Genomic DNA, 14,721 nt, shown 5'->3' with positions numbered 1-14,721 from the left:
CAATGCGGCTCCATTTTTAGATTGTTGAATATTACCCATTTTCAGTGGTAAATGTTGGTCACTTTGTATACAGCCGATACTTATTGTGTTTAAAGCAGACTGTCTGAAGAATAAATAATGTTGAAACTAGGAGAACATCTTTTTTCCCTCTATCAAAACAATTGTATAGGACATACCTGTAAGTGTCATAAATATTATTTTTCCAAAGTTTGTGTGCAGGGCCTAAAACTAACTTTTTTGCCACACCTGCCAATGGCCGGTGATGTGATAAAATTTACTGGCCAATTTTTTTTTACCAGCCATAAAACTCTTTTTTTGCAAAAACAGGCAGTTATTACTACTACAATGACTAAACAATGCTTACAATGTTTTTAATTTGACTGGTGTCTCTATTAAATGCATTTTTCCTCAATTTTACCTATGAATTATAGCCACTCAACATTACAATATAATTGAAAGCTATTATTTCTTATTTTAGCCTCTGAAATATATAAGAAGATTTAATTTGAGTGATTTTAAAACAATTTTCACCTAAACTATGAACTGTATATGCATAAACTATACAGATTAATCTTTATTCAAGCTACAAAAGTTAATAAGCTACTAGAGCAGTCGAGTGATTATTTCTCTTTTTCTTTTGTTATTTGATTTACATCAATGACAGATTTTAGCAGGTTTCATTTTAAAAGCAGCGCGGTCTCTTTAAAACCTGGTGCGCATGACGCAAATCTGACACAGGTCTGACACATTTTCTCCCAACTCTTTACGGACATTTAAGACTTTATAACTCATTTAAGACTATGTTTATGAGGTAACCCGCCAAAACCATGCATTTTGACATAATTGTGTGTGTTTTTGTCCGTTGAAGTGCTACTGGTGCACTGTTTGAAGCGGCTCAGTGTATGCGTACAGATAAAAGCGCAACTTTTCACACTACTCTACTGCACCGTTTAGGCAGCATAACCTAAAGGGGAGAGTTAATCCTCTGAAATTAAATTTTAGGTAAAAGTTATTAGAACAGTAACTCAATGTCAGTAAAGTTATCTTAATATGATTTTAGATTCTGGTTCCTAAGAAACTTTTCTTTTGAAAATTTAATTTTTAATGACCTGTATGCTTTAATCCCAGAGATATCGAGATTTAGTATACTACACATTTTTAATGGTCAAAAAACAAGTTCTAATAATTAATCCAGGCAAATCTTGCTTTATTGATATGAATGCACTGTGTGGAGAAAGCAACCACTTTTCCCTTGGAGGTGTGGAATTTGTTTCAAGCATGTTACAAAACTGCATGTTTAAACTTTTGGTAGCTTCAAAAGCTGTTAACATGAACAAAATCCCTTCTTCCAAATATACCTGATACTAATTATCATATAGAATCTTATGATTAGACTACAGAGAGCAAGGTAATGTGTCTCAACTTGACCATTTTAGTGCACTTTTAGCACTCAGACAGGTATGTTCTATGCATATTGTTTTGATAGAGGGAAACAAGATACAATTCTAATGTCAACATTATTTATTCTTCAGACATTGACAAAATAAAATAAATACTGACTGTATACAAAGTGACATTTGTTTTTTAACCAGTGAAAACATGTACAATTCAACAATTTACTTCTGGTACATTTTGGTACCTTAATTTTTAAGGCCTTGTGGTTCAGTTCCAGAGATACTGCAAATATGGCTATATTTACAGTATGTCTGGAACTGAACCACAAGGCCTTAAAAATGAAGGTACCAAAAGGAAAGTTCTTGCCAATCTCTGTGTAAAAATAACATTATGATGCTGTCATCTTTCTGAAGTCATTTTACCCCTTTGTAATTTGGCTCTGAATCTCAGGTGAAAATTGCCATTTTAACCCCCCTCTACAAAATAGTGGATTACTCAGTAATTATACATCCATGACATTTAATATTTTGGCTTTCATCGCTATACATGTCTATCTTTCTTTAAAAAAAAAATATTAGCAAAATCTAAAATTTGAGACCTCTAGAGGTTCCCAGTTATACAGCAGCTATACAGAAGATAAGTGTTTTTAGCTCTAGTCAATGTTAATTTAGTTCAGGTCAATACCATTGTCGATTTTGCAAGGATAGCATCATTATCCATCTCAGTTCTGTTTATCTTAAAAAAATTGCTTGTGGTGTGCAGGGACTTTGTTCTTTCAGCCACATTCATTTGGTTATTTTTCCACCAATACACTTTCTTTTAATTCTTTTTATTGATTCTTTCTTAACAGGTTCAGTATGTTATTCAAGGATATCACAAGCGGAGAGAATACATTGCTGCTTTTCTCAGTCACTTTGGAATGTGAGTCCCCTTAAAGACTGCTTAATTGGTCTCTGTGACATTTTGAGTAAACTATATTCATTTAACAGTCATTTAACAGCTTAAAAATGAGAAAAACACAAGGAATTTATTATAAAAGGAGCCTAGATAAAACTAGAATTGTACAGATTCAAATTCACTTTAGACATGTAACCCTCCAAATCAAAAACAATGAATACATAAAACTGGCTTTGCAAGTCCATACCTGTAGTGGTAACCAGTATAGCTACTCACCACGCCCCTATGATCATGAGAAATTAGTTACCAACATTAATTCATTTTTTTTTTTTTTTTTTAATTACTTAGGATAATTCTGCTTCTAATCTCATAAACAAGTACAAACAGCCACTTTATAATAGGCTGTAATACACAAGGCACCAAGATGTCTCCAGTTTATTAACACACCTTAATATGTCGTCAGACAAGGCAGTCTGGCAAGAGGCACAACCTAGCACAATGATTTATTAAATGTGAAGTGGTATTAATGAAGGCTATTATGGGAAACTTGTTTTGGGATTTAGTAGGGCAATGCATTATTCATATCTCTTGCATCACCAAGAATATGTGGTTCTTCAATTGGGTTCTCTTTACATTTACCATTTTAAATATCTCTGGTAATGGCCCAGAAGATACCATGGCCCTTAAAAGTATTTTGGCTTCTAAAAATGTATGAATGACATTGCATTAGATGAGAAAAGACTTACATAATTGCAATAGTAGCTTAAGTGTCCAAATACTTTTTGGGGCTACTGTGTATTCTTTTGACAGTTGTTTTAAAGTCACATTTAGGTCTTAAAGAGATAGTTGACCCAAAAATGAAAATTTGATGTTAATCTGTTTACCCCCAGGGCATCCAAGATGTAGGTGACTTTATTTCATCGGTAGAACACAAACAAAGGTTTTTAACTCAAACTGTTGCAGTCTGTTAGTGATTTAATGGCAGTGGATGGGTACCAAACCTTTGAAAGTAAAAAAAACATGCACAGACAAATCCAAATTACACCCTGCGGCTTGTGACGATACGTTGATGTGCTAAGACACGAAATGATCGGTTTTTTGCGAGAAACTGAACAGTATTTATATAATTTTGACCTTTGATATACAGCCATTTCCAACAACTGTCCCGAGTACGTGCGCAGCATCTGGCTCATTACATGTGTACGCGCTCTGGCATAGTATATGCAAACACCGGAAGCGATCTGTCGCATGTGTACTACACTCATTGTTTACACAGTGCACAGATTGTGTGTATAGCGACTCTTCAAAATAGTAATTACTTGTGCTTATCCTGATTGTTCAAACTGATTTAAAGCTAAAAGATTACGTTTGCTTGCGCGAACTCATCCGGGACTGTTAACTTTTCACTGATTTCCCCTTCCGGCGCTTGAGTATACTACGCCAGAGCGCGTACACATGTAAGGCGCTGGATGCTAAGCTGAGTTGGACATTGCTGTGTATCAAGGGTAAAAAAAAAAAAATTATATAAATACTTTTCAGTTTCTCGCAAAAACGTACTCGGTTACTAACGTAACCTCGGTTATCTTACGAGAGGTCTCTCGTACTGCGTAAGTATCTTACGCTAGGGGAAAATCCTTTTCTGCGAGATATTGAAGCCAAAAATTATCCTTAATTTTGAAATAATGTAAAGCGCGTTGCAGCAGCATACAGACATAGGCGAAACAGCTTGCGCGCCTATTGGCTGCTCTGCGGCAACTGCAGCAGCCTTTAGAGCGAGGCCTGGCGCGACGCCAGATCCAATGGGAGCATTCCGCGCCCACTGCGTCGCTTCCTGCCTAAAAGGGCGTGGTCTAGGCCTATAAATACCGCTCGCAGGCAGCTATTATCTGGTTTTTCATCATCGAAGCAACCAGAGCGTGCGCATGCACGGCAAGATACGCAGTACTCGTTCCCTCTCTAGAGAGAACCGAGGTTACGTTAGTAACCGAGTACGTTCTCTTACGAGAGGTCTCTCGTACTGCGTAAGTATCTTACGCTAGGGGACCCTAAAACGAAACAAAAAGCTGTTCTGTCTGCCTAAAAGCAGACGAGCGAGACACGTAAGCTCGTAATGCCCTGACTGGGCATAAGAGGCTCGCGTCCATTTCCTCATCAGTGACCGGTAGGGCTGACAGAGCGATGACCTGTGCCCTAAACGGTGTGTTGAGGGATTTTGGAACGTAACCATGCTTGGGTTTGAGTATGACTTTAGAATCATTAGGTCCAAACTCCATGCACGTCGCGCCCACGGAGAGCGCGTGCAAGTCACCTATGCGCTTCACTGAAGCAAGAGCCAACAGAAACACAGTCTTAAGAGACAGGTATTTCAGATCAATCGTCTGCAGAGGCTCGAATGGTCCACCTTTCATGGCCTCTAGTACCACAGAAAGGTCCCATACGGGGACTGAGGGAGGTCTGGGGGGATTCAGTCTTCTAGCTCCCCTCAGGAAGCGAATAACTAAATCGTTCCTTCCTATTGACTGACCTAGCGTTGTCCTCGAAAACGCTGTTATGGCCGCCACATAGACTTTGAGCGTGGACGGGGTTCTGCCCTTGTCCAGCAGCTCTTGTAGAAAGGAAAGCACCTCCGTCACACCACAGTCAGTGGGTGACGAGCCGCGGGCTGCGCACCAACCCAAAAACACAGACCATTTTGAGGAATAGAGCCGTCTCGTAGAAGGGGCTCTAGCCTGCGTGATCGTGTTTAATACTCCTTTAGGGAGTTCATCATATATTCGCTGGTGGCCCAGACATGAAGGGACCACAGCTCTGGGTGAGGATGCCAAATCGAGCCGCTGGCCTGAGATGAAAGGTCTCTCCTCACTGGTATCGGCCACGGGGCAGTGCTCGTCAGCTGCATCAGCGCTGGGAACCAGGGCTGGTTTTCCCAAAACGGCGCTATCAGCAGTATTGAACATCCTTTTTCCCTGACCCTCTCTATCACCTGAGGTAGGAGAGAGACGGGGGGAAAAGCATAGAGATGACGGCGGGGCCATTCGTGGGCCAGCGCGTCCCTGCTTTTGGAGAAAAATTCCAGACAGTGAGCGTTGTTCTGAGACGCGAACAGGTCTACTTCCGCTCTGCCGAATTTCTTCCACAGTAGTTGTACTGTCTGTGGGTGTAGAGACCATTCGCCTGCTGGAACGTTGTTCCTGGACAGTCTATCTGGCCCTATGTTTAGGAGCCCCAGCACATGCGCTGCTTTCAGCGAGCGCAGGTTGCGCTGAGCCCATACCAGGAGGCGTTCTACAAGCCTGTATAGGTTTTTGGACCTGAGACCACCCTGGCGATTTATGTAGGACACCACTGACATGTTGTCCGAGCGGACTAGTACATGGTTTTCCTTTATTTGGGGACAGAAGCGCGTCAGCGCGTTCTGTACTGCCAGCATTTCGAGGCAGTTGATATGCAGGAGCTTTTCCCGTTCTGACCACTGGCCAAAAGACGGTCTGCCCTCGAGCAGAGCCCCCCATCCCGAGGTGGACGCATCCGTAGACACCACTTTTATTCTCGAGGAAGTCCCCAGGCTTACACCTGACTGGTACCAGTCGACTACTTTCCACAGTTTCAGGGCTGTGACACATTTCTGATTGACCGTGAGACGAAGCCGACCGGACGCCCATGCTTGACGCGGAACGCGCGCTTTCAACCAGAACTGCTGTGGGCGCATGCGGAGCAGACCCAGCTGGAGAACTGATGACGCTGAGGCCATGAGACCCAGCATTTTCTGAAATTTCTTGAGCGGGACGGACGCGCCACAGCGGAACAAGCCCGCTGTGCGCAGAATGTCTGCTGCATGCTGTGGTGATAGCCGCGCTATCATTGACAGCGAGTCCAATTCTGTGCCCAGGAAGGAAGTCTTCTGACTGGGAGACAGAGAGCTCTTCGCCCAAATGACCCAAATGACATGGTCGTGTGCTCCACGAGCACTGAGCGAGATTGCGCTAGAATCAGCCAATCGTCCAAATAGTTCAGTATGCGCATGCCTTTCAGTCTGAGAGGAACGAGCGCTGCGTCCATGCACTTCGTAAATGTACGGGGTGCCTGGGACAAACCGAACGGCAGGACTGTGTACTGATATGCCTGGCCCTCGAAGGCGAATCTCAAAAACCACCTGTGACGTGACGCTATCTGTATTTGAAAATACACGTCTTTCAGATCCACTGACACGAACCAGTCTCCTTGGCGAACTTGCGCGAGGATTTTTTTTGGTCGTGAGCATCCTGAACCGACGCTTCACCAGCGCTTTGTTCAGTTGCCTTAGATCTAGTATGGGTCTGAGACCACCGTATTTTTTCGGTACCAGGAAATATCTGCTGTACAGCCCTCCTTCGCTCTGAGCTTGAGAAAGGGGCTCTATGACCCCTTTGCTCAATAGTTTCGCCACTTCGGCTCGAAGCAGGTGTGCTGCTTCTGTCTGCATCGTGGTCTCGACGCGCTGTATAGCGGCGCGGGCGTCGGTGAAACTGTAGCGAATAGCCTCCTTTTATAATGCCCAGCACCCATTTCGAAACCCCTGGAAGCTTTTCCCATGTGTTTGCATGAATAGCTAGAGGTTGAATACGAAGCGCGCTCCGTTCGTTCAGTAACGGAGTGGTTTCGGTGTGCTGTGGCACAAGAGACGTGCTCGTGACATTCGGGGCGCGGGCGCTGATAGCGGGAACTATTATGTCTGTGTGTGGATGTGGTTGTGTGGCAACAGGCACATTTAACACACTGCAAACAACGTTCGCCTGCATATAGGGAATGCACTTTGGTTTCGTTTTTACAGAAACCTTGGGACGTGCATAATGTGATGTCTGTGGGCACTGTGAAGTGGGCACGTTTACCACATGTGAAGCGCAATCGATCTGAGTCGATTTTATGTGCGCGGGACCTGTGTGACAGGCTGTGCTTGTGTGTAGAGATGGGCACTGGGAAGTGGGCATGCTTACTACACATGAAACACCATCGGCCGTGGCCGGGACACCAGAAAATACACTCTTTTTTGGATTTATCTGGGTAGCCGTGAGAACGGCTTTTGAGTACAGGCAAACGGGCGACAGAGCCGGTTTGTTGGCTGCATAGAACACTGGAACAGTCACATTTCTTGGAACTGGACGAGCGAATACTTTTGGTGGGGGTCCGGCGACAGCGGGAACGCGGTCTCGCGCCTTGCGCCCGTGTATTGTCACGAGCCGCAGGGTGTAATTTGGATTTGTCTGTGCATGTTTTGTTTTTTTTTACTTTCAAAGGTTTGGTGCCCATCCACTGCCATTAAATTACTAACAGACTGCAACGGGTTGAGGTAAAAATCTAAGTTTGTGTTCTACTGAAGAAACAAAGTCACCCACATTTTGGATGCCCTGGTGGTAAGCAGATAAACATCAAATTTTCATTTTTGGGAAAATTTTAAATATCCCTTTAATTAAACTGCAGGTTAATAGTACAGATATTGGCAGTCATATCAATATTTCAGGGATATACCAAGACCTTCGTTATCTTTATATATATTTTATACAACAGTATTGTCAAGTATGAATATTTCTCTATTTTGACTACTCAGGGGTGTGGTAGAGTATGATGCTGTTGGGTTTACCAAGCTCACCCTTCTGCTCATGTGGAAAGACTTCTGCTTCCTTGTCCATGGTAAAATACACAAACTTTTTCCCTTATGCAACCCAGGGTCTTTGGAAATGATTGGCAACATTTCTGCAAAAATTGAAATATGTTGCTTTGGGTATTGCATTGCACTATTCAGGTAACACACACATCCATAAAAGGTGCTTCTGTAAGCAATATTTTTCTCTTAATTTTGGATAAAAAATGCATTTACTGAAGCATCCATGCAATTTTAGCTTGCTTCTACAAGTCGTTTAGCTTTTTTTGTGCTTCATGTTTCTCTGGATTCATCATTTGTGAACATTTCAACTAGAAACTGCAGTGAATTGTATGTATAGAGACAGAGCGACACGCGTCATAATCTGAAAACCATGCCCACCTGGGGGGAAGACAATCCAACACTCTCCATTGACTTTTTATTGCAGTAATCTGCCTCCTTGTCATTTTTGACTTATAACAAAAATCAGAACAATGTCTAAAAGCTGTTATGTGACAAGGTGTATAGTAAACAAGCTAAAAAAACACAGAACTACATTTTTAATAAGCTGTCAACCTAAAAAAACAAGCGTTTAAGGACACAAATGTAGAGCACAACGTTTCATATAACTCTGAGAGCTACGCCCGCTGGAGGGAATGTTAACAGCGACAGTAAACATTCATAAAGATATATTGAGAAACTACATATTATTGGTCTATGTCAGTGCTCCCTTTTCTTACCTTCCTTTTGTTGGAGAAATGATCCAACTGAATGGGCCAACATGAAATACCTTGACATCTACAACTATTTGTGTCCTTAAACACTCGTTTTTTGGGTCGACAGCTTATAAAAACGTAGTTCTGTGTTTTTTAGCTTGTTTACTGTGCACCTTGTCTCATAGCAGCTTTTAGACATTGTTCTGTTTTTGTTATAAGTCAGAAATGACAAGGAGACCGCTTCCCACAATACAAAGTCAATAGAGAGCGCTGGATTGCCAACCCCCACCCCCGGTGTGGGTGTGTCCTAAATGCGCTTTGTCTCAATAGGTTCATTTATGCAGTGCTGTGTGTCCAGTGACCCTGGGTTGCCTTTATGAACCTTTATTACTGGTTCATGGTGGTATCTTTCATGCTTTACCATTTTTGTTCTGGATGGTTTGTATTTGAGCTGTTCTCCATGCTGTCTTTTTGTAGTGGACCTGCCTTTGTACTTCCCTCGAGATCAACCCACCCTCACATTTCAGTCTATCTATCACTTCACCACCAGTGGGCAGCTCTACTCTCAGGTGCAGAAATCTTACCCCTATAGTCCACGTTGGGACGGCAACGAGATGGCCAAACGAGCCAAGTAAGAACAAATAAATAATGAATCCTTCCAACAAAGAGCAACTGTGAAATGTTATTGCTTTCATTTGGTTCTACTTCGTGTGTAATGGTGACCTGAATGCTGTTAAAGTGAATTTTCTGGAGACTACTGGAATGTGTAGCATTCACCTTTGGACTTTTCGCCCAGCCACACCTCATAGCTGGAGAGCAGTCTTTGTCCCGAGTGTGATAAGTGTTGAAGATAATACATTTCTTGTTTGTGTTCGACCCGTTTCTTATCTCTGCTCGGATGGCTTTTCCTTTGGCTTCCTGGCTTGCCTTAATCAAGCTGAGATGAAAGAGTTACTCCACCTCAAAATGAAAATGTTGTCATTAATCACTTACCCCCATGTCTTTTCAAACCCCTAAAAGCTTTGATCGTCTTCAGAATTTAAGATTTTTTGGATGAAAACGGGGAGGTTTGTAACTGTCCCATTGACTGCCAAGTAAATAACACTGTTATGGCCCAGAAAAGTATTAAAGACGTTGTCAAAATAGTTAATCTGGCATCAGTGGTTCAACCATAATTTTACAAAGCTATGAGAATACTTTTTATATGCAAAGAAAACAAAAATAACGAATTTATTCAACTGTTCGTCTCCTCCACGTCAACATAGCGCCATTTTGGATAGTATCCCCTGGACGCAAACAGCGTACACTGTTCTCTGTCAGCTGTGTCACACAGATATGTTTGCTACGCTAATTTACTCTTTGATTCGATGTTTGCATCCAGAGGATACTATTCAAAATGCTTCTACAGTGACGTGGAGGAGATTAATTGTTTAATAAGTTTAATAAGTCATTATTTTTGTTTTGCGTACAAAAAGTATTCTCGTAGCTTTGTAAAATTATGGTTGAACCACTGATGGCAGATGGAATATTTTGACGACGTCTTTCATACTTTTCTGGGCCTTGACAGTGTTATTTACTTGGCAGTCAATGGGACAGTCACAAACCTCCCGGTTTTCATCCATAATATCTTAAATTGTGTTCCGAAGACGAACAAAGCTTTTACCAGTTTGGAACGACATGGGGGTAAGTGATTAATGACAAAATATTCATTTTGGCTTGGAGTAACCCTTTAAAAATGTAGAAGTCCTGATTAACTTTACTAGCCCATGTGGACATTTAGTTGATCTTTTCTGTATTTTGACCTGATTGGTTGTTGTGCGGTTGTCATATTAAATTATTTATGTTTTTTTATTTTAAATAAAAGTTATTTTTCTAGTAATTAGTCAAGTTAACAGTCAGGAGGTTAGGGTGATGGTGTCTCTTTCTCTTTCTTTTCTGTGTCTCTCACTCTTGTTTTCTCTCTCCCACAGGGCTTACTTCAAAAGCTTTATCCCTCAGTTCCAGGAGGGGGCTTTTGCCAATGGAAAACTGTAGGTTTATGTGAATTAGGAGCTCTCTGATTTGAATAGATGGCCTATGAACATGATGTACAGCATGTACTCAGAGTTAAGCAGGTGTGAAAGAAACCTGTGACTCACAAGTCTGCCAACTAGTCCTCTTCAATGTTCCAGCCCTCATTAGCAATGTTATTTGGTACATTTAAAAGTACTGTGTGTATTATTATTTTTTTTTATAATTTATATGCTATTTGTGTTTTCTCATGTTTAGGAATAGATTGCAACAATAAATCAAATTACTTGTTTTACTCTGTTTCTGGTTTTGTTATGCTGTTATTTTAATATTAGTTTTACTTTTGAAGTGTTTTACATTTTTAATTTATCCACAATTTTTATTTATTTATTTTTTGTGTGTCAGTTTATTTTAGGCAAATCTGATAAATAATTAGCTGAGCTGTATCAGTGTGTTATTTTGTTAATACTTCTGCAATAAGGTTCCATTTATTAACATTAGTTAAATAAATTTAAGATGTAATAAATGCATCACTTGTTAGTGTGTTGCTGCTCTTACATTACGGTGTTACTTTTTGTTAATTAATGCCTTAACTAATTGGAGTGACTGTCACTCATAAATTCCTTATTAGTATTTTGAAAAACATAATTTATGTTAGCATTTATTAAGGTCAGACAAGGCCTAAATGCTATATAGCAGTGTTTCTCAACTCCAGTCCTCGGGGCCCACTGCTCTGCACATTTTGTATGTCTTCCTCATTTAAGGCACCTGATTTTGATCATCAGCTCATTACAAGAAAGATTCATGAACTGAACTGAGTGCGTCAGACTCAGAAACATACAAAATGTGCAGAGCAGTGGGCCTTGAGGACTGGAGTTGAGAACCACTGCTATATAGTAGCATCTATATATATATATATATATATATATATAGTTACATCTAGTCCTTTCACCATTCAGTTTTCATTTTGACTGTGTCAGGAGGTACTATGAAACCGTGAAATCTAAAAATCTAATCATTGGCACCAAAGAGATTGGATAATTTGAGCCATCAAATTGAGTTTAATGCTTTGGGTCAGGGTTGGTTCAAATCCTTAAACCTAAGAAGAATGAGGAATGGTAATTAAAGGTCCTTGCCCAAGCAAACACTAAGTGTGAGGTCATCAGTACTTAACTTTAAGAGAGAAAAAGAGTTCAGCACGAAACGTAATGTTGTTTTAATATTGAGTTGCATCACACATTGTTTATTATATCCATACTACTTCGTAAATATGTGTGACTTGAGTCAATGTAGGTCTTTCCATTTTTTTTTTTTCATATAGATTCCCCAGAACTGGAAAAAGCTTCTAAATTGTGAGCACTGTTATTTCTAAAATTGTTAATTCTACTCAAAGTCATGTTTGTTTAATCCTGTAATTTGCTAAAGAGAATGTAGTTGAATGTGCAAAATGAACATTTTGAGAAATTTGTTTCCAGTTTGTACAGTGAGGGAAAAAAGTATTTGTTCCCTTACTAATTTTGTACGTTTGCCCCCTGACTAAGAAATGATCAGTTTATAATTTTAATGGTAGCTTTATTTGAACAGTGAAAGACAGAATAACAACAAAGAAATCCAGAAAAACGCATTTAAAAAAAGTTATAAATTGATTTGCATTTTAATGAGTGAAAAACGTGCAAAACATGACGTACTTGGTGGCAAAACCATTGTTGGCAATCAGAGGTCAGACGTTTCTTGTAGTTGGCCACCAGGTTTGCACACATCTCAGGAGGGATTTTGTCCCACTCGTCTTTGCAGATCCTCCTCAAGTCATTAAGGATTCGAGGCTGATGTTTGGCAACTCGACCTTCAGCTCCCTCCACAGATTTTCTATGGGATTAAGGTCTGGAGACTGGCTAGGCCACACCAGAACCTTAATGTGCTTCTTCATGAGCCACTACTGTGTTGTCTTGGTCATGTGTTTTGGGTCATTGTGATGCTGGAATACCCATCTACGACCCATTTTCAATGCCCTGGCTGAAGGAAGGAGGTTCTCACCCAAAATTTGACTGTACATGGCCCCATCCATCTTCCCTTTGATGCGGTGCAGTTGTCCTGGCCCCTTAGTAGAAAAATTCCCCTAAAGCATAATGTTTCCACCTCTATGTTTGACGGTGGGGATGGTGTTCTTGGGGTCATAGGCAGCATTCCTCCTCCTCGAAACAGAGCTCGATTTTGGTCTCATCTGATCACAACACTTTCACCCAGTTCTCCTCTGAATCATTCAGATGTTCTTTGGCAACCTTTAGATGGGCATGTACATGTGCTTTCTTAAGCAGGGGGACTTTGCATGCGCTGCAGGATTTCAGTCGTTTACGGCATAGTGTGTTACCAATTGTTTTCTTGGTGACTATGGTCCCAGCTGGCTTGAGATTACTGACAAGATCCTCCCGTGTAGTTCTGCACTGCTTCTTCACCATTCACATGATCATTGATCACACGAAGTGAGATCTTGCATGGAGCCCCAGACCGAGGGGGATTGACAGTTATTTTGTGTTTCTTTCATTTGTGAATAATCTGTTGTCACCTTCACACCAAGCTGCTTGGTGGTAGTCTTGTAGCCCATTCCAGCCTTGTGTAGTTCTACAATTTTGTCTCTGACATCCTTGGACAGCTCTTTGGTCTTGGCCATGGTGGAAAGTTTGGAATCTGATTGATTGATTGATTGATTGATTGATTGATTGATTGATTGATTGATTGATTGATTGATTGATTGATTGATTGATTGATTGATTGATTGATTGCCTTTGTGGACAGGTGTCTTTTATACAGGTAACAAGCTTAGATTAGGAGCACTGTAAGAGAGTGCTTCTGATTTCAGCTCATTACCTGTATAAAAGACACCTGGGAGCCAGAAATCTTGCTGATTGATAGGAGATCAAATAATTATTTCAAATCAATGTTTAACTTTTTTGAAAAGTTATTTTCTGGATTTTTTGTTGTTATTTTGTCTCTCATTGTTAAAATAAACCTACCATTACAATTATAGACTGATCATTTCTTTGTCAAACATACAAAATCAGCAGGGGATCAAACAATTGTGTTGTGATGGATAAGTGTCTTGGCATGTCGTCACTGTCAACCCTTAAGCTTTAACAGGGTTTTTAAACATGGACCAGAGAGAACCGTGTGTGTGTGAGTGTGTTTGTTAAAGGAGTGTAGTCATGAACGGGATGTGTGGGAGAGAACCTACAGCTGAGGGAGGGAGAGACTATAAGAGCGAGAGCTTGCTTGTTTTCATCATTAAGCACAGGGGTCATTGTCAGGGGTCTTTGTTGGCCTAGGGGTCTACCCTCTGCTATATTTATTGTTGGTAATGTAGGAGCTGTCATATCTAATTGGGAACCACGGATGAATGCATTTGGGGCATTTAATAGAATCAAGTCTTTAATAAAAGAATTAATAACAAGATTCTTTTTGTCTGTTTTACTTTCCATCCGCGCTTGTCACTGCAACCTTTTCCAACCAGCTGCTAAAGTGGACCTGTGTAGTGAATTTTACAGGGGACTCAACTCATTTTAACTTGGCCCACCTAGGGACGCCAATTATGTAGTGAGTTCTGCTTTCGCTCCCACTAGGAAGGCGAAATAGTGTAGTGATGGGTACTCGTATCACCGATGACGTTATGATTCTTGGATCACATGTCACTTAATGTGCGGTTATGAGTACATCACATAAGAAAGATTGGTGGGATACAGATCTGGCCATTTAAAATGCGCGCGGGAAGTAAAGTGGTCTCGCGTGACGCCGGTGTATTCCAAGGGAACACGGAAAATACAATGACATAGGAAAGACATGATCAGTAGGGGGCAGTCATGTAAAGCACTGAACTGAAGCGGCAGCAAACATCGCTCTAAGCCCGAATGACTCGTTTGTACGGTGACCTGGAGAGGACATCTTCTTCGGACATTATTCGTTTATATTCGTTAATTTTCCTATCATTTCGATCTCTTTTAACATTCAGAATCGAAATGATAAATGCTGACATGCCATTAAAGCTTTGATTAAGCTACATGGCTGAGATTTTTACTGGAATGCAGTTAATAGGTT

The 14,721-nt window shown here is 40.9% G+C and overlaps 1 protein-coding gene across 1 annotated transcript; it reads left to right on the top strand.

The window, feature by feature from the left end:
- Positions 1-1,956: 1,956 nt before the first annotated feature.
- Positions 1,957-10,935, top strand: LOC141317123 (BRISC and BRCA1-A complex member 2). The gene is made up of 4 exons (XM_073832934.1): positions 1,957-2,316; positions 7,877-7,959; positions 9,103-9,256; positions 10,596-10,935. Coding segments are annotated over exons 1-4 (303 nt in total). The 5' UTR covers positions 1,957-2,314; the 3' UTR covers positions 10,660-10,935.
- Positions 10,936-14,721: the final 3,786 nt, after the last annotated feature.

The sequence above is a fragment of the Garra rufa genome, unplaced genomic scaffold (genome assembly GCF_049309525.1).
Source record: "Garra rufa unplaced genomic scaffold, GarRuf1.0 hap1_unplaced_361, whole genome shotgun sequence".
In the NCBI taxonomy this organism is placed as follows: Eukaryota; Metazoa; Chordata; class Actinopteri; order Cypriniformes; family Cyprinidae; genus Garra; species Garra rufa.
This window is presented reverse-complemented; position numbering and strand designations above follow the sequence as displayed.